Genomic DNA, 19,224 nt, shown 5'->3' with positions numbered 1-19,224 from the left:
GTTGGAGTTAAAACCTACAGGAGGGTTTCTCTCCAGGAACAGGGTTGGAGTTAAAACCTACAGGAGGGTATCCCTCCAGGAACAGGGTTGGAGTTAAAACCTACAGGAGGGTATCTCTACAGGAACAGGGTTGGAGTTAAAACCTACAGGAGGGTATCTCTCCAGGAACAGGGTTGGAGTTAAAACCTACAGGAGGGTATCTCTCCAGGAACAGGGTTGGAGTTAAAACCTATAGGAGGGTATCTCTCCAGGAACAGGGTTGGAGTTAAAACCTACAGGAGGGTTTCTCTCCAGGAACAGGGTTGGAGTTAAAACCTACAGGAGGGTATCTCTCCAGGACCAGGGTTGGAGTTAAAACCTATAGGAGGGTATCTCTCCAGGAACAGGGTTGGTGTTAAAACCTACAGGAGGGTATCTCTCCAGGAACAGGGTTGGAGTTAAAACCTCCAGGAGGGTAGCTCTCCAGGAACAGGGTTGGAGTTAAAAGTACAAAAGGTAAAGTAAAAAATAAATAAAAAGTAACACAATAAGAATAACTTTTAATGAGGCTATATACAGGGGCCACCGGTACCGAGTCAATGTGTGGGGGTACAGGCTAGTTGAGGTAATTTATACATGTAGGTTGAGGTGAAGTGACTATGCATAGATAATAAACAGCGAGTAACAGCAGAATACAAAACAAATGGGGGGGGGGTGTCAATGTAGACAGTCCAGTGGCCATTTGATTAATTGTTCAGTGGTCTTATGGCTTGGAGGTAGAAGCTGTTAAGGAGCCTTTTGGACCTAGACTTGGCACTCCGGTTCAGCTTACCATGCGGTAGCAGAGAGAACAGTCTGACTTGGGTGACTGGAGTCTTTGACAATTTTTTGGGCCTTCCTCTGATACCGCCCAGTATATAGATCCTGGATGGCAGGAAGCTTGGCCCCAGTGATATACTGGGCCATACGCACTACCCTCTGTAGCGCCTTACGGTCAGATGCCGAGCAGTTGCCGTACTAGGCGGTGATACAACTGGTCAGGATGCTCTCGATGGTGCAGCTGTATAACTTTTTTTAAATCTCGGGACTCATGTCAACATTTTTTCAGTCTCCTGAGGGGGGAAAGGTGTTGTCGTGCCCTCTTAACGGCTCTCTTGGTGTGTTTGGACCATGACGTGTTGTTGCCTACCCTTACCACCTGGGGGCGGCCCGTCAGGAAGTCCAGGATCCAGTTGCAGAGGGAGGTGTTTAGTCCCAGGGTCCCGAGCTAAGTGATGAGCTTTGTGGGCACTATGGTGTTTAACGCTGAGCTGCAGTCAATGAACAGCATTCTTACATAGGTGTTCCTTTTGTCCAGGTGGGAAAAAGAAGTGTGGAGTGTGATTGAGATTGCGTCATCTGTGGATCTGTTGGGGCGGTATGCGAATTGGAGTGAGTCTAGGGTATCCGAGAGGATGCTGTTGTTGTGAGCCATAACCAGCCTTTCATAGCACTTCATGGCTACCGATGTGAGTGCTACGGGGCGCTAGTTATTTAGGCAGGTTACTTTCGCTTCCTTGGGCACAGGGACTATGGTGGTCTGCTTGAAACATGTAGGTATTAAAGACTCGGTCAGCGAGAGGTTGAAATGGTCAGTGAAGACACTTGACAGTTGGTCCACGCATGCTTTGAGTACACCTCCTGGTAATCCGTCTGGCCCCGCGGCTTTGTGAATGTTGACCTGTTTAAAGGTCTTGCTCACATCGGCTACCGAGAATGTGATCACACAGTCGTCAAGAACAGCTGGTGCTCTCATGCATGCTTCAGTGTTGCTTGCCACGAAGCGAGCATAAAAGGCATTTAGCTCGTCTGGTAGGCTCGCGTCACTGGGCAGCTCACGACTGGGTTTTCCTTTGTAGTCTGTAATAGTTTTCAAGCCCTGCCACATCCGACGAGCGTCAGAGCCGGTGTAGTAGGATTCAATCTTAATCCTGTATTGACGCTTTTCTTGTTTGATGGTTCGTCTGAAGACATAGTGGGATTTCTTATACGTGTCCGGATTAGTGTCCCGCTCCTTGAAAGCGGTAGCTCTAGCCTTTAGCTCGATGCAGATGTTGCCTGTAATCCATGGCTTCTGATTGCGATATGTACTTACGGTCACTGTGGGTACGACGTCATCGATGCACTTATTGATGAAGCCGATGACTGAGGTAGTGTACTCCTCAATGCCATTGGATGAATCCCGGAACATGTTCCAGTCTGTGCAGCAAAACAGTCCTGTAGCATAGCATCCGCATCATCTGACCACTTCTGTATTGAGCGAGTCACTGGCACTTCCTGCTTTAGTTTTGCATGTAAGCAGGAATCAGGAGGATATAATTCTGGTCAGATTTGCCAAATCGAGGGCGAGGGAGAACTTTGCATGGATCTCTGTGTGTGGATTAAAGGCGGTCTAGAGTTTATTTTCCTCTGGTTGCACATGTGACATGTTGGTAGAAATTAGGTAAATGGTTTTAAGTTTTCCTGCATTAAAGTCCCCGGCCACTAAGAGCGCCGATTCAGGATTAGCATTTTCTTGTTTGCTTATGGCCTTGTAGAGTTGGTTGAGTGCAGTCTTAGTGCCAGCATCGGTCTGTGATGGTAAATAGACGGCTATGAAATATATATATATATAGATGAGAACTCTCTTGGTAGATAGTGTGGTCTACAGCTTATCATAAGGTACTCTACCTCAGGCGAGCAATACCTCGAGACTTCTTTAATATTAGACATCGCACTCCAGCTGTTATTGACAAATAGACACACACCCCCACCCCTCGTCTTACCAGACGTAGCTTCTCTGTCCTGCCAGTGCGTTGAAAATCCCTCCAGCTCTATATGATCTGTGTCATCGTTCAGCCATGACTCGGTGAAACATAAGATATTACCGTTTTTAATGTCCCGTTGGTAGGATAATCTTGATCTTAGGTCATCGATTTTATTTTCCAATGATTGGAAACACACATTGGCCAGTTTACTCATTCGCCTACGAATTCTCAAAAGGCAGCCTGACCTCTGCCTTCTTTTTCTCTGTCTTGTCTTCACGCAAATGATGGGGATTTGGGCCTGTTCCCGAGAAAGCAGTATATCCTTCGCGTCGGACTCGTTAAAGGAAAAAGCTTCTTCCAGTTCGAAGTGAGTAATCGTTGTTCTGATGTCCAGAAGCTCTTTTCGGTCATAAGAGATGGTAGCAGCAACATTATGTTCAAAATAAGTAAAAAAAATAACTTACAAACAACGCAAAAAAACTGAACAAAATCGCACAGTTGGTTAGGAGCACACACACACACACACACACACACACACACACACACACACACACACACACACACACACACACACACACACACACACACACACACACACACACACACACACACACACACACACACACACACACACACACACACACACACAAGCAAGCCTCTATCTCAACCATCAAGTTTGCAGACGACACTACAGTTGTCACAGTTGTTGTCGGGAATGGAGGACCAAAACGCAGCAGGAATGTGGATGCTCATCTTGATATTTATTTTCAAACAAAGTGAACACCAAAATAACAAAATGAAACACACGAACAACAAAACAGTCTCGTCAGGCTCACACTCAGCAAAACAAGAAACAATCTCCCACGAACACTAACCCAAACAATACCCATATATAGGACTCTCAATCAGAGGCAACAAGAAAGCACCTGCCTCCAATTGAGAGTCCAACCCCCCATTAACCTAAACATAGAAATACAACAAACCCGCAAGAACATAGAAATACCAAAACGTAGAACATAGACCAAAACCCCGGAAATAATAAATCAAACACCCTACTACATAAAACACCACCCCGAACCACATAAAACAAATACCCTCTGCCACGTCCTGACCAAACTACAATACAAATAACCTTTATACTGGTCAGGACGTGACAACAGTGGTAGGCTTGATTACCAACAACGACGAGACGGCCTACAGGGAGGAGGTGAGGGCCCTCGGAGTGTGGTGTAAGGAAAATAACCTCTCACTCAATGTCAACTAAGACTAAGGAGATGATTGTGGACTTCAGGAAACAGCAGAGGGAGCACAACCCTATCCATATTGACGGGACAGTAGTGGAGAAGGTGGAGAGTTTTAAGTTCCTTGGCGTACACATCCCAGACAAACTGAAATGGTCCACCCACACAGACAGCGTGGTCAAGAAGGCGCAGCTTGTTCAGCGCAGTTTGTTCAGTTCAAAGCAATAAACATCAACTGTGATGAAAACCTTGTTTCATTTATATTTGGAAGAAAAACATGATTTATTCCCCCCACGTCTTGATTATAATAGATTTAAAAAACTAATAGTGCTTTTATTGATAAACATGATCTAGCATGTAAATGGCAAATATTAACTGTATACTGCCTATATTAACCATGTATACTGTATAGTGTCTATATTAACCATGTATACTGTCTATATTAAGTATGTATACTGTCTATATTAACTATGTATACTGTATAGTGTCTATATTAACCATGCATACTGTCTATATTAACCATGTATACTGTATACTGTCTATATTAACCATCTATACTGTATACTGTCTATATTAACCATCTATACTGTCTATATTAACCATGTATGCTGTCTATATTAACTATGTATACTGTCTATATTAACTATGTATACTGTCTATATTAACCATGTATACTGTCTATATTAACCATGTATACTGTCTATATTAACCATGTATACTGTCTATATTAACTATGTATACTGTCTATATTAACCATGTATACTGTCTATATTAACCATGTATACTGTCTATATTAACCATGTATACTGTCTATATTAACCATGTATACTGTCTATATTAGCTATGTATACTGTCTATATTAACCATGTATACTGTAAACTGTCTATATTAACCATGTATACTGTATACTGTCTATATTAACCATGTATACTGTCTATATTAACCATGTATACTGTCTATATTAACCATGTATACTGTCTATATTAACCATGTATAATGTCTATATTAACTATGTATACTGTCTATATTAACTATGTATACTGTCTATATTAACCATGTATACTGTCTATATTAACTATGTATACTGTCTATATTAACCATGTATACTGTAAACTGTCTATATTAACCATGTATACTGTATACTGTCTATATTAACCATGTATACTGTCTATATTAACCATGTATACTGTCTATATTAACCATCTATACAGTCAATATTAACCATGTATACTGTCTATATTAACCATCTATACTGTATACTGTCTATATAAACCATCTATACTGTATACTGTCTATATAAACCATCTATACTGTATACTGTCTATATTAACCATCTATACTGTATACTGTCTATATTAAGTATGCTGTATACTGTCTATATTAACCATCTATACTGTATACTGTCTATATTAACCATGTATACTGTCTATATTAACCATGTATAGTGTATACTGTCTATATTAACTGTGTATACTGTCTATATTAACCATCTATACTGTATACTGTCTATATTAACCATGTATACTGTCTATATTAACCATGTATAGTGTCTGTATTGCTTGTAATTGATATAAATCATCTAAGTATGAAGTATTTGTACGTTAATTGTTATGGCTGTATTGTTCTAAAAACCCACTAATGTTGTGGGTCCATCAGACCCGTGAACGTTCGGTAAATAACAGAAACATGAACACCATCCAAGGGGTTAACATAATTCACCAATACATTTCTTCATACTCCAGAAAGTATATATATACATGAACACCTCCCAAGGGTTTAATATAATTCACCAATACATTTCTTCATACTCCAGAAAGTATTGTCATCAGGTTGTAAATCCCAGCTGGCCTGGTACATCGTCTGCTGCCTCCATTAATAAGTATGCTCTTGTTCAGTTTCAATGACTCAATGTTTTGGGACAAAACCGGATGAATGAAACTAAGGCTGGGAATATCAAGAAGAAAATCAAATTAGCAATGAAGTCGTATCTATTTATGAATAATGCTAAAAACAGCTAGCTGCTAGGGAGGACGTAATGTCATTTTTGGAGTGGGTGAGTGACTGAAATTTCCAAGTCATATTTCTTCCTCTCCTCTCCTGTCACGGTTGTCGTCGGTTAAGGAGGACCAAAACGCAGCAGGTATGTGTATGCTCATCTCGACGTTTTAATAAGTACAAAATGAACACCAAAATAACAAAACAAGAAAATGAACGAACAACCAACAGTCTGGCAAAGCATAAGGCTCAACACAGAACAATCACCCACAAATAACAAACACAAACACACCCTAATATATGGGACTCTCAATCAAAGGCAGATAGACCACACCTGCCTTCAACTGAGAGTCCCAACCCCAATTAACCAAACATAGAAACACACACACTAGACTAACCATAGAATACATAAACATAGACCATACACCAAAAACCCGGAAATACTAAATCAAACACCCTTTAAACAAACACCACCCTGAACCACATAAAACAAATACCCTCTGCCACGTCCTGACCAAACTACAATACTAATTAACCCTTATACTGGCCAGGACGTGACATCTCCTCTCCTCTCCTCTCCTCTCCTCTCCTCTCCTCTCCTCTCCTCTCCTCTCCTCTCCTCTCCTTCCTTTCTCCTTCTCTCCTTCTCTCCTCTCTCCTCTCCTCTCTCCTCCTCTCCTCTTCTTTTCTCTCCTCTTTCCTCCACTCCTCTCCTCTCTCCTCTCATCTTCTCTCTCCTCCTCTCCTCTCTTCTCCTCTCCTCTCTCCTCCTCTCCCTCCTATCTTCTCCTGTCTCCTCCTCTTCTTTCTCCTCCTCTCTTCTCCTTTCTCTCCTCTCCTCTCTCATCATCTCCTCTCCTCTCCTCTCTCCTCTCCTCTCATCTTCTCTCTCCTCCTCTCCTTTCTCCTCCTCTCCTCCTCTCCTCTCCTCTCTCTTCTCTCCCTCCTATCTTCTCCTGTCTCCTCCTCTCCTTTCTCCTCCTCTCTTCTCCTTTCTCTCCTCTCCTCTCTCGTCATCTCCTCTCCTTCTCTCCTCTCCTCTCTCCATTACTTTACACTCCATTAGTTTCCTCTATCCTCCTCTTCTCTCCTTTTTCTCTGTGTTTCCCTCCCTCTCCTTCTGTCAGACCATCTCAGTATAAAGGCCAGTTATGACCCATCTGTCATAAGGACTTGGCTACATACAAGTGCCGTAACAGCAACAACAACAGGTATGTAAGTTAGCTGTTATATCTTTCTTATGACCATAAACATAGAATGTCCCTTCTATTGATATGCCTATGACACCATTATGCAGACCTATGACACCATTATGCAGACCTATGACGCCATTATGCAGATCTATGCCACCATTCTGCAGATCTATGACACCATTATGCAGATCTATGACCCGATTATGCAGACCTATGCCACCATTATGCAGATCTATGACACCATTATGCAGATATATGACACCATTATGCAGACCTATGCCACCATTATGCAGATCTATGACACAATTATGCAGATCTATGACACCATTATGCAGGTCTATGACACCATTATGCAAACATTCTATTTGACTAGGGCCCTGAGTTTTCCTGGAAAGACTGACCTGGAAAGACTATTGGACCTAGCTATTACACTGCTAGGTCAAGGTGGGTTATCAGAAAACACTCAGATTTAAAAAAAGAGTGAAAAGAAACAGATAATACCTGTCTGAAAATAGAACGACCGTGGGGATTTAGGATAGTTATAACTTCTCTTGGCACTAGTTTAACGCCAAACAATTCAGATACATCCTGTAGTACCTGTCTCATACTGAGTGGATTTCTCAGGTCTAAAGTAGTGCACTACTACCCTATAGACCCTGGTCTAAAGTAGTGCACTACTACCCTATAGACCCTGGTCTAAAGTAGTGCACTACTACCCTATAGACCCTGGTCTAAAGTAGTGCACTACTACCCTATAGACCCTGGTCTAAAGTAGTGCACTACTACCCTATAGACCCTGGTCTAAAGTAGTGCACTACTACCCTATAGACCCTGGTCTAAAGTAGTGCACTACTACCCTATAGATCCTGGTCTAAAGTAGTGCACTACTACCCTATAGACCCTGGTCTAAAGTAGTGCACTACTACCCTATAGACCCTGGTCTAAAGTAGTGCACTACTACCCTATAGACCCTGGTCTAAAGTAGTGCACTACTACCCTATAGATCCTGGTCTAAAGTAGTGCACTACTACCCTATAGACCCTGGTCTAAAGTAGTGCACTACTACCCTATCTGCATGGTAATGAACTACCTACTACCACCGTTTTTATTGGAGTCCCCAGTGGATACACACACACACACACACACACACACACACACACACACACACACACACACACACACACACACACACACAAGCATCCCTATGGTGTGATTGACAATTACAAAGGAGGGAGAGAGACAGACATGACAATTACAAAGGAGGGAGAGAGACAGACACAGATGGAGAGATGGAAAGATGGCGAAGGGGGAGAGAGACAGACACAGATGGAGAGATGAAGGAGGGAGAGAGACAGACACAGATGGAGAGATGGAGAAGGAGGGAGAAAGACAGACAGATGGAGAGATGGAGAGATGGAGAGATGGAGAGATGGAGAAGGAGGGAGAGAGACATACACAGATGGAGAGATGGAAAGATGGAGAAAGAGGGAGAAAGACAGACAGATGGAGAGATGGAAAGATGGAGAAGGGGGAGAGAGACAGATACAGATGGAGAGATGGAGAAGGAGGGAGAGAGACAGACAGATGGAGAGATGGAGAGATGGAGAAGGGGGAGAGAGACAGACACAGATGGAGAGATGGAAAGATGGAGAGATGGAGAAGGGGGAGAGAGACAGACACAGATGGAGAGATGGAGAAGAACGGAGAGAGACAGACACAGATGGAGAGCTGGAGAAGGAGGGAGAGAGACAGACACAGATGGAGAGATGGAGATATGGAGAAGGAGGGAGAGAGACTGACACAGATGGAGATATGGAGAAGGGGGAGAGAGACAGACAGATGGAGAGATGAAGAGATGGAGAAGGGGGAGAGAGACAGACAGATGGAGAGATGGAGAGATGGAGAAGGAGGGAGTGTGTATATGAGTGTGTGTGTGTGTGTGTGTGTGTGTGTGTGTGTGTGTGTGTGTGTGTGTGTGTGTGTGTGTGTGTGTGTGTGTGTGTGTGTGTGTGCGTGTGTGTGTGTGTATATATCAGTGTGCGGTACATCATTACGCCAGGTCTGATATTGGGAGAGAACACTGATGAAGTCTGTCTCATTACCTTCTGTAACTGAATGCTGTTTTTATAATCCTCCTGTATCCTCATTGGCTGCATCAGGGACAGAAATACTCAACCATGCCTAGCAACAGTAACCAAGCAGGGGTTAGTCAGTGGAAAGCTATAGATGTGTTGACGTGATTGTCTTTCAATGAGAATGACAGATCTATAACTCACACTTCTATGTGAGTTTTGTCGGGTCGCCCCAAAAAGTTACATGTTACAGTTTTAATACAATTTCTTGAAGCTGGTCCAAGTACACACACACACACACACACACACACACACACACACACACACACACACACACACACACACACACACACACACACACACACACACACACACACACACTCTGTCCAAATGTGGTTAAGGTCCCATAGGTTACTATAGCTTCTGTTCTCTGTACTCTATGCTGTCCATAAATGTTGATATCTCAGAAAGGATTCACAAAGAAGTGTGTGTGTGTGTGTGTGTGTGTGTGTGTGTGTGTGTGTGTGTCTAGATGAGTGGTTTCACTCATCTAATTCACTACATTAAGGGCAACCCAGCTCCAAACACGTTCAGACAGGACAGGGCAGGACAGGACAGGACAGGACAGCAGGATTAGGGTCAATTCCATTTCAATTCCAGTCAATTCAGAAAAGTAAACCAAAATTCCAATTCCAAATGTTCCTAATTGAAAAACATTGAAGAGAATTGGAATTAGAATTTCAGTGTACTTCTTGAATTGTCTGGAATTTAAATGGAATTAAGCCCAACCCTGATGGCTAGAGCTGTACTAAAGCCTTTTATAACACAGGCAGCGGACTCTGTAGCGCACTTTCTCTTTAAACCGCAGTCTCCACCTGTTCCCCCATAATCACTACACATACGGATAATAATGTATTCATTTAGAGTTAGGCCTGTATAGCCTATATATAGATGTGTTAAAGACTTGTCATGGCAAAGACAGTGTACTGTAGAAAACCACAAGATTCATTTAAAAGACAAACATTTACACAAATAACCAGAGAGCAGAGTTGGTCGAATGAGGTACATGAAATATGGCGTAATCTCCACAAAAGTCTGTGTCAAATCAAATCAAATCAAATTGTATTTGTCACATACACATGGTTAGCAGATGTTATTGCGAGTGTAGTGATCTGCTTGTGCTTCTAGTTCCAACAGTGCAGTAAATATCTAAGAAGTAATCTACCAATTTCACAACAACTACCTAATACACACAATGTAAAGGGATGGAATAAGAATATGTACATAAAAATATATGGATGAGCGATGGCCGTGCAGCAAAGATCCAGTAGATGGTATAAGGTACAGTATATACATGTGATATGAGTAATGTAAGATATGTAAACATTATTAAAGTGGCATTATTTAAGGTGGCTCATGATCCATTTATTAAAGTGGCCAGCGATTGGGTCTCAATGTAGGCAGCAGCCTCTCTGAGTTAGTGATGGCTGTTTAATAGTCTGATGGCCTTGAGATAGAAGCTGTTTTTCAGTCTCTCGGTCTCAGCTTTGATGCACCTGTACTGACCTCGCCTTCTGGATGGTAGCGGTGTGAACAGGCAGTGGCTTGGGTGGTTGATGTCCTTGATGAACTTTTTGGCCTTCCTGTGACATAGGGTTATGTAGGTGACCTGGAGGGCAGGTAGTTTGCCCCCGGTGATGCGTTGTGCCTCTGGAGAGCCTTGCGGTTGCTGTACCAGGCTGATACAGCCCGATTGTGCATCTGTAAAAGCTTGTCAGGGTTTTGGGTGAAAAGCCAAATTTCTTCAGCCTCCTGATGTTGAAGAGGTGCTGTTGTGCCTTCTTCACCACACTGTCTGTGTGCGTGAACCATTTCAGTTTGTCTGGGATGTGTACGCCTAGGAATTTAAAACTTTCCACCCTCTCCACTGCTGTCCCTTCGATATTGATAGGGTTGTGCTCCCTCTGTTGTTTCCTGAAGTCCACGATCATCTCCTTTGTTTTGTTGAGTGAGAGGTTGTTTTCCTGACACCACACTCTGAGTGCCCTCACCTCCTCCCTGTAGGCTGTCTCGTCGTTGTTGGTAATCAAGCCCACTAGGTGTGCATGGCCAGGTGAACAGGGAGTACAGGAGAGGGCTGAGCACACACCCTTGTGGGGCCCTAGTGTTGAGGGTCAGCGAAGTGGAGGTGTTGTTTCCTACCTTCACCACCTGGGGGCGGCCCGTCAGAAAGTCCAGGACCCAATTGCACAGGGCGGGGTTGAGACCCAGTGCCTCCAGCTTGATGATGAAGTTGGAGGGTACTATGGTGTTGAATGCTGAGCTGTAGTCAATGAACAGCATTCTTACATAGGTATCTCAGGCACTCTGTAGGTTCTTACATAGGTATTCCTCTTGTCCAGAATGGATAGGGCAGTGTGCAGTGTGATGGCGATTGCGTAGTCTGTGGGCCTGTTGGGGAAGTATGCAAACTGAAGTGGGTCTAGGGTGGCCGGTAAGGTGGAGGTGATATGATCCTTGACTAGCCTCTCTAAGCACTTCATGATGACAGAAGTGAGTGTTACGGGGCGGTAGTCATTTAGTTCAGTTATCTTTGCCTTCTTGGGTACAGGAACAATGTTAGCCATCTTGAAGCATGTGGGGACAACAGACTGGGATAAGGAGCGATTGAATATGTCCGTAAACACACTAGCCAGCTGGTTGGTCTGCACATGCTCTGAGGACGTGGCTAGGGATTCCGTCTCGACCAGCAGTCTTGCGAGGGTTAACACATTTAACCTGTTTGGGCTAGGGGGCAGTATTGAGAATTTTTGAAAAAATATGTGCCCATTTTTAAATGCCTCCTACACCTACCCAGTAACTACAATATGCATATACTTATTATATATGGATAGAAAACACCCTAAAGTTTCAAAAACTGTTTGAATGGTGTCTGTGAGTATAACAGAACTCATTTGGCAGGCAAAACCCTGAGACAGATTCTGACAGGAAGTGGATACCTGATGTGTTGAATTGACTTTGAGCCTATGCCATTGAAAAACAAAGGGGGTGAATTATATTCTGGCACTTCCTATTGCTTCCACAAGATGTCCCCAGCCTTTACAAAGTGTTTTGAGTGTTCTACAGTGAGATCTGACCGAATAAGAGCCATGGAACGTGATGGTCCATCATTCACCCTGGCGCGCGATTTGATGGTGGGTACTCTCATTCCGAAACGTTTTAAAAGAAAACCCAATGGTCCGCCTTGAATTTTATTCATGTTCTGGTTAAAAAAGGCCCTAATGATTTATGCGATACAACGTTTGACATGTTTGAACGAACGGAAATATATTTTTTCCGTTCTTGAAGTGAAGTGAAGTCCGGCTGGCTTAGATCATGCGCTACAACACGGAGGTTTTTCGACATAAATGATGAGCTTTTTTGAACAAAAATACATTCGTTATGGACCTGGGACTCTTTGGAAGTGACATCTGATGAAGAGAATCAAAGGTAATGGATTATTTATATAGTATTTTCGATTTTAGATTCCTCCAACATGGCGGTTAGTCTGTATCGCGATGCGTATTTTTCTGGCGCAGTGCTCAGATTATTGCAAAGTGTGATTACCCAGTAAGGTTAATTTAAAATCTGACAAGTCCATTGCGTTCAAGAGATGTAAATCTATAATTCTTTGAATGACAATATAATATTTTAGCAATGTTTTCTAATATTAATTAATTATTTTGTCGTCATGACTTGACTGCCGGTATTGGAGGGAAACGATTTCCTGAACATCAACGCCATAGTAAAACACTGTTTTTAGATATAAATATGAACTTGATAGAACTAAAAATGCATGCATTGTCTAACAAAATGTCCTAGGAGTGTCATCTGATGGAGATTGTAAAAGGTTAGTGCATAATTTTAGCTGATTGTATGGTTTTGGTAAAGCCTGTCTTTGAATCGACAATGCATTGCACACCGCTATTGTCAATGTACTCTCCTAACATAACCTAACTTTATGCTTTCCCCGTAAAACCTTTTTGAAATCGGTAAACGTGGTTAGATTAAGAAGATGTTTATCTTTCAAAGGCTGTAAGTTAGTTGTATGTTTGAGAAATTTGAATTTGTACATTTATTTGGTTTCAAATTTGCCGCTCTTGAAATGCACCTGCTGTTGATAGGGTGCGCCACAGGTGGCACGCTAACGTCCCAGGTAGCCTCAAGAAGTTAAATGTTTTACTCAGCCATGCAGGGGGGGGGGGTGCATTCTTTATTAGCGGGCCGCAACGGTGACACAGTGTTATCCTCAAAGTGGGCAAAGAAGGTGTTTAGTTTGTCTGTAAGCGTGACGTCGGTGTCCGGAACATGGCTGATTTTCTTGTTGTAGTCCGTGATTTCCTGTAGACCCTGCCACATACGTCTCGTGTCTGAGTCGTTGAATTGCGACTCCACCTTTGTCCCTGTACATGCATTTCACTTGTTTGATTGCCTTGCAGAGGGAATAACTACACTGTTTATATTCTGCCATATTCCCAGACCTCTTTCCATGGTTAAATGCGGTGGATCGCGGTTTCAGTTTTGCGCGAATGCCGCCATCTATCCACGGTTTCTGGTTAGGGTAGGTTTTAATAGTCACAGTGGGTACAACATCTCCAATGCACTTCTTTATAAACTCACTCATCGAGTCATAGTATAGGTCGATGTTGTTCTCTGAGGCTGACCGGAACATATTCCAGTCCACGTGATCAAAACCATCTTGAAGCGTGGCTTCCGGTTGGTCGGACCAGCGTTGAATGGTTCTCGTCACTGGAACATCCTGTTTGAGTTTCTGCCTATAAGATGGTAGGAGCAAGATGGCGTCGTGGTCGGACTTGCCGAAGGGAGGGCGGGGGAGGGCATTGTATGCATCGCGGAAGTTAGAGTAGCAGTGGTCGAGGGTATTACCTCAGTTGCTTAGTGCAATCAATATGCTGGTAGAATTTAGGCAGCCTTGTTCTCAAATTGTATTTGTTAAAATCCTCAGCTACAATAAATGCAGCCTCAGGATATATGGTTTCCAGTTTGCATAGAGTCCAGTGAAGTTCCTTGATGGTCGCCTTGGTGTTTGCTTGAGGGGGAATGTACACAGCTGTGACTATAACTGACGAGAATTCTCTTGGTAGGTAAAATGGCCGGCACTTGATTGTAAGGAATTATAGGTTGGGTGAGCAGAAGGTCTTGAGTTCCTGTATGTTGTTATGATTACACCATGAGTCGTTAATCATAAAGCATACACTCCTGACCTTCCTCTTCCAAGAGAGGTGTTTATCTCTGTCGGCGCGATACACGGAGAAGCCCGGTGGCTGAACCGATTCCGACAACATATCCCGAGAGAGCCATGTTCCTGTGAAGCAGAGAATGTTACAATCTCTGATATCTCTCTGGAAGGCAAACCTTGCTCGAATTTCGTCTACCTTGTTGTCAAGAGACTGGACATTGGCTAGTAGTATACTCGGGAGCGATGGGTGATGTGCACGTCTACGAAGCCTGGCCAGGTGGCCGCTTCCTCTGCCCCTTCTGCGGCACCGTTGTTTTGGGTCGACTACTGGAATTAGATCCCATGTCCAGGGTGGAGGTCTGAACAGAAGATCCACTTCAGGAAAGTCGTATTCCTGGTCGTAATGTTGGTAAGTTGACGTTGCTCTTATATCCAATAGTTCCTCCTGGCTGTATGTAATAAAACCTAAGATTTCCTGGGGTAACAATGTAAGAAATAACACATTAAAAAAACTAAATACTGCATAGTTTCCTAAGAACTTGTAACGGCTGTCTTCTGAAATGAACCAAGGCGCAGCAGGTATGTGAATACTCTTGGTTATTTATTACCAAAAAAGGAGTAGAGCATCCACTTGAAAAACCCAATGACGGTGACAACAGTAGCAGTTTTACAGGCTATACACGCAGTGTAAAAACAACCACCCACCACCCCAAAGAAAAACACACACACCTATATAGGACTTCCAATCAAAGGCAACTCAACACACCTGCCTTCAATTGGAAGTCCCAAATCAACAATCACATACACAAAAACTGTCACGTCCTGACCCCACTACCCCCTCTACTGGTCAGGACGTGACAGTACCCCCCCCCCTCAAGGTGCAGACGCCGGGATGCACCTAAAAAAGGAAAACAAGAAAATCCCCAACAAAATTTAACACCTAAACAATAAGGGAGGGAAGGGAGGGTGGCTGCCGTCACCGACTGCACTGTGCTACACCCTCCCTCCCCAACCCACCTATCCTGGAGGTGGCTCAGGTGCAGGACGTGGACCTCGCTCCACCTTCGGCGTCGCCCACTTTGTTGGCGCCGATAGCTGCGCCGAGCAGACGGGCCACTCGGGCTGACCCTGGCAGACGGACCACTCTGGCTGGGTCGGAAGACATGCGGGCCACTCTGGCTGGGTCGGAAGGCATGCGGGCCACTCGGGCTGGGTCGGAAGGCATGCGGGCCACTCGGGCTGGGCCGGAGGGCAGGAGAACCACTCGGGCTGGGCCGGAAGGCAGGAGGGCCACTCGGGCTGGGCCTGGAGGGCAGGAGGGCCACTCGGGCTGGGCCGGAAGGCAGGAGGGCCACTCGGGCTGGGCTGGAGGGCAGGAGGGCCACTCGGGCTGGGCCGGAGGGCAGGAGGGCCACTCGGGCTGGGCCGGAGGGCAGGAGGGCCACTCGGGCTGGGCCGGAGGGCAGGAGAACCACTCGGGCAGATCCTGACAGGCCGGGCACCCTGGCAGATCAGGGCAGGCAGGCACCTCTGGCAGAACAGGGCAGTCTGGCCACTCTGGCAGAACAGGGCAGTCTGGCCACTCTGGCAGAACAGGGCAGTCTGGCCACTCTGGCAGAACAGGGCAGTCTGGCCACTCTGGCAGAACAGGGCAGTCTGGCCACTCTGGCAGAACAGGGCAGTCTGGCCACTCTGGCAGAACAGGGCAGTCTGGCCACTCCGGCAGTACAGGGCAGTCTGGCCACTCCGGCAGTACAGGGCAGTCTGGCCACTCTGGCAGTACAGGGTAGTCTGGCCACTCTGGCAGTTCAGGGCAGTCTGGCCACTCCGGCAGTTCAGCGCAGTCTGGCCACTCCGGCAGTTCAGCGCAGTCTGGCCACTCCGGTAGTTCAGCGCAGTCTGGCCACTCCGGCCTTTCAGCGCAGTCTGACCACTCCGGCGACTGTTGACTGGCGGGCAGCTCCGACGACTGTTGACTGGCGGGCAGCTCCGAAGACTGTTGACTGGCGGGCAGCTCTGACGACTGTTGACTGGCGGGCAGCTCTGACGACTGTTGACTGGCGGGCAGCTCTGACGACTGTTGACTGGCGGACAGCTCTGGTGATGGTTGACTGGCGGGCAGCTCTGACTGTTGACTGGCGGGCAGCTCTGGTGACTGTTGACTGGCGAGGCTGGGCTGACGCACTAGACTCCTGATGCGTGGGGCTGGTATTGGACTTGCCAGCCTGGAGACACGCACCTCCATGCTAGTGCGTCTAGCGGGAAACACCGGACCGAAAGGGCGCACTGGCGGTCTTGAGTGCAGGGTTGGCATCACTCCTTCCGGCTCGATGCTCACCTTGCCCTGGCACCTGCGGGGCGCTGGTACTGGGCGAACTGGGCTGTGCGTCCGTATAGGCGAGATGGTGCGTACCACAGCGTAACATGGCGCCCTCCACCTCATACGCACCTCCCTGTAATCACGGGTAGCTGGCTTACGGCTCTTCCCTGGCCTGGCCAAGCTACCTGTGTGCCCCCCCCCAAAAAAATCTTGCGGCTGCCTCTCGGGTTTCCTACCCAACCGTGTTCCAGCAAAACATTCCCGTTGGTTCCTCTGTCCAGCTGCCTCCACTCTCCTGAGTGCCTCCACCTGTTCCCATGGGAGGCGATCCCTTCCGGCCAGGATCTCTTCCCAGGTGTAGGCTCCCTTGCCATCCAGGACGTCCTCCCATGTCCATTCCTCCTTTTTTCTCTCCGGTGGCTTCCTCCTCTTCTGCTGCTTGGTCCTGGTTTGGTGGGTGGTTCTGTAACGGCTGTCTTCATGAATGAACCAAGGCGCAGCAGGTATGTGAATACTCATGGTTATTTATTACCAAAAAAGGAGTAGAGCATTCACTTAACAACAAAAAGGGTGACAACAGTGACAGTTCTACAGGCTAATACAAGCAGTGTAAAAAACAACCACCCACAACCCCAAAGAAAAACACACACATCTATATAGGACTTCCAATCAAAGGCAACTCAACACACCTGCCTTCAATTGGAAGTCCCAAATCAACAATCACATACACAAAAACTGTCACGTCCTGACCCCACTACCCCCTCTACTGGTCAGGACGTGACAGAACTTGAAGCGAGGCGGCCATCTCTGTTGGCGCGATCATAGCCGTGTGTGTTAATGTGTGTGTGTGTGTGTGTCTGAGTGTGTGTGTGTACGTGTGTGTGTGTGTGTGTTACAAAGGTTTGTTATCTAACTGTTTTAATTAATTACAGTGAGGTACCATGTAATTTGATACTGAATTGATCTGCTTTTGATTAGAGAGACAAAGCTGAAGGATGGAAGAACACTAAAAAAGATGAGAGAAAATTACAGAGAGTGGAAAGGGTTTCCATAATTAAACTAGAGAGAGAGAGAGAGAGAGATGGAGCAAATCACAGTCTACCTGAACAGAGCAATACTCAATCATGAGGCAGCAAACGAAAACTGAATAATATTAAGAAATGCTATAGATGGAAGGAATGTAGTGTGGAAACCTACCAAAAAACAATTAGGCAACAACAAATTCAATCCCTTTTAGACAACTTCCTGGACAAAACGTTCCACTGTAATAGTGAAAGTGTAAACTTGGCAGAAAATCTAAACAGTATATTTGACCTCAGCTAAAACATTTCAAGCAGACAACTTAAGAAATGTAACAACTATTACAAATGGTTTTGATCTTTTCTGGATTTTAATAATTAGCGGGTATTGGCCTAATTCTGCTTTGCATGCATTATTGGGCTCTGTTCACAAAACAAACAGACCCCACCGATCCCCAGGACAGCAACACAATTAGACCCAACCAAATCATGAGAAAACAAAAATATAATTACTTGACACATTGGAAAGAATTAACAAAAAAAACTGAGCAAACTAGAATGCTATTTGTCCCTAAACAGAGAGTACACAGTGGCAGAATACCTGACCACTGTGACTGACCCAAACTTAAGGAAAGCTTTGACTATGTACAGACTCAGTGAGCATAGCCTTGCTATTGAGAAAGGCCACCGTAGGCAGACATGGCTCTCAAGAGAACACTGGCTATGTGCAACACTGCCCACAAAATGAGGTGGAAAAATGGCAAAGAAAGGCAAACAACAAAGTTGGCAATACTTTGAGAAGTTAAATGAGAAGGAGATGAAAACTTTGCGAGGTGGAATTGAGGTATAGTAATGGAGGTACAGGTGCAACGCTTAACAATTTGAGAAGTGACGCACCGTGAGACCCAAACCGTTCCTGGCAGCAGTGGAGCTGCTGTTTGAATTCACACGGAATTGTATTCATTTTTCCAGAGATCTGTATATAATGATGAGATGCTCATGTCTATGACTTAACAACGGGAGTCGTTGTCCCAAAGGCGGGAAGGCAGGCGACAAGCTTAGGTCCAAAATATACCTATAGAAGTGTATTCTTTTGGACAGATGTTGGCGAGAGTGAAACCTCTCTCTTCACTTCTGCCTCTCAGATTTTTCTTATAGTTTTTACTGGAAAACTATACAAAAAGATTACAGATAAACATTAAGAACATTTTGCCATTTGTCACATCCCTAGTGTGAGGGTTGTACTGGGTTTTAGACTCGTGTGTGGCTTTTCTGCAGTAGGATATGCGCTCCCATGCCTCCTTTCTTTAACTGTAACTCAGCCAAAAGGAGGGGAGAGAGGGAGAGGGAGAGAGAGAGAGAGAGAGAGAGAGGGAAGGA

General features: G+C 45.0%; 1 protein-coding gene across 1 annotated transcript in view; it reads right to left on the bottom strand.

Moving 5' to 3' along the window:
- The window catches only part of LOC115184062 (regulating synaptic membrane exocytosis protein 3), a 32,779-nt gene extending 13,971 nt beyond the window's left edge, over nucleotides 1-18,808 (bottom strand). Inside the window, exon 1 of the mRNA XM_029745061.1 lies at nucleotides 18,742-18,808. Within this exon, the coding sequence (XP_029600921.1) occupies nucleotides 18,742-18,808 (67 nt within the window). The remainder of the gene's footprint in view (nucleotides 1-18,741) is intronic.
- Between the last annotated feature and the right edge of the window lie 416 nt (nucleotides 18,809-19,224).

This window comes from Salmo trutta, unplaced genomic scaffold (genome assembly GCF_901001165.1).
Source record: "Salmo trutta unplaced genomic scaffold, fSalTru1.1, whole genome shotgun sequence".
Taxonomy (NCBI): Eukaryota; Metazoa; Chordata; class Actinopteri; order Salmoniformes; family Salmonidae; genus Salmo; species Salmo trutta.
Note: the sequence above shows the minus strand (reverse complement) of the source record. Positions and strands in the feature narration are given on the sequence as shown.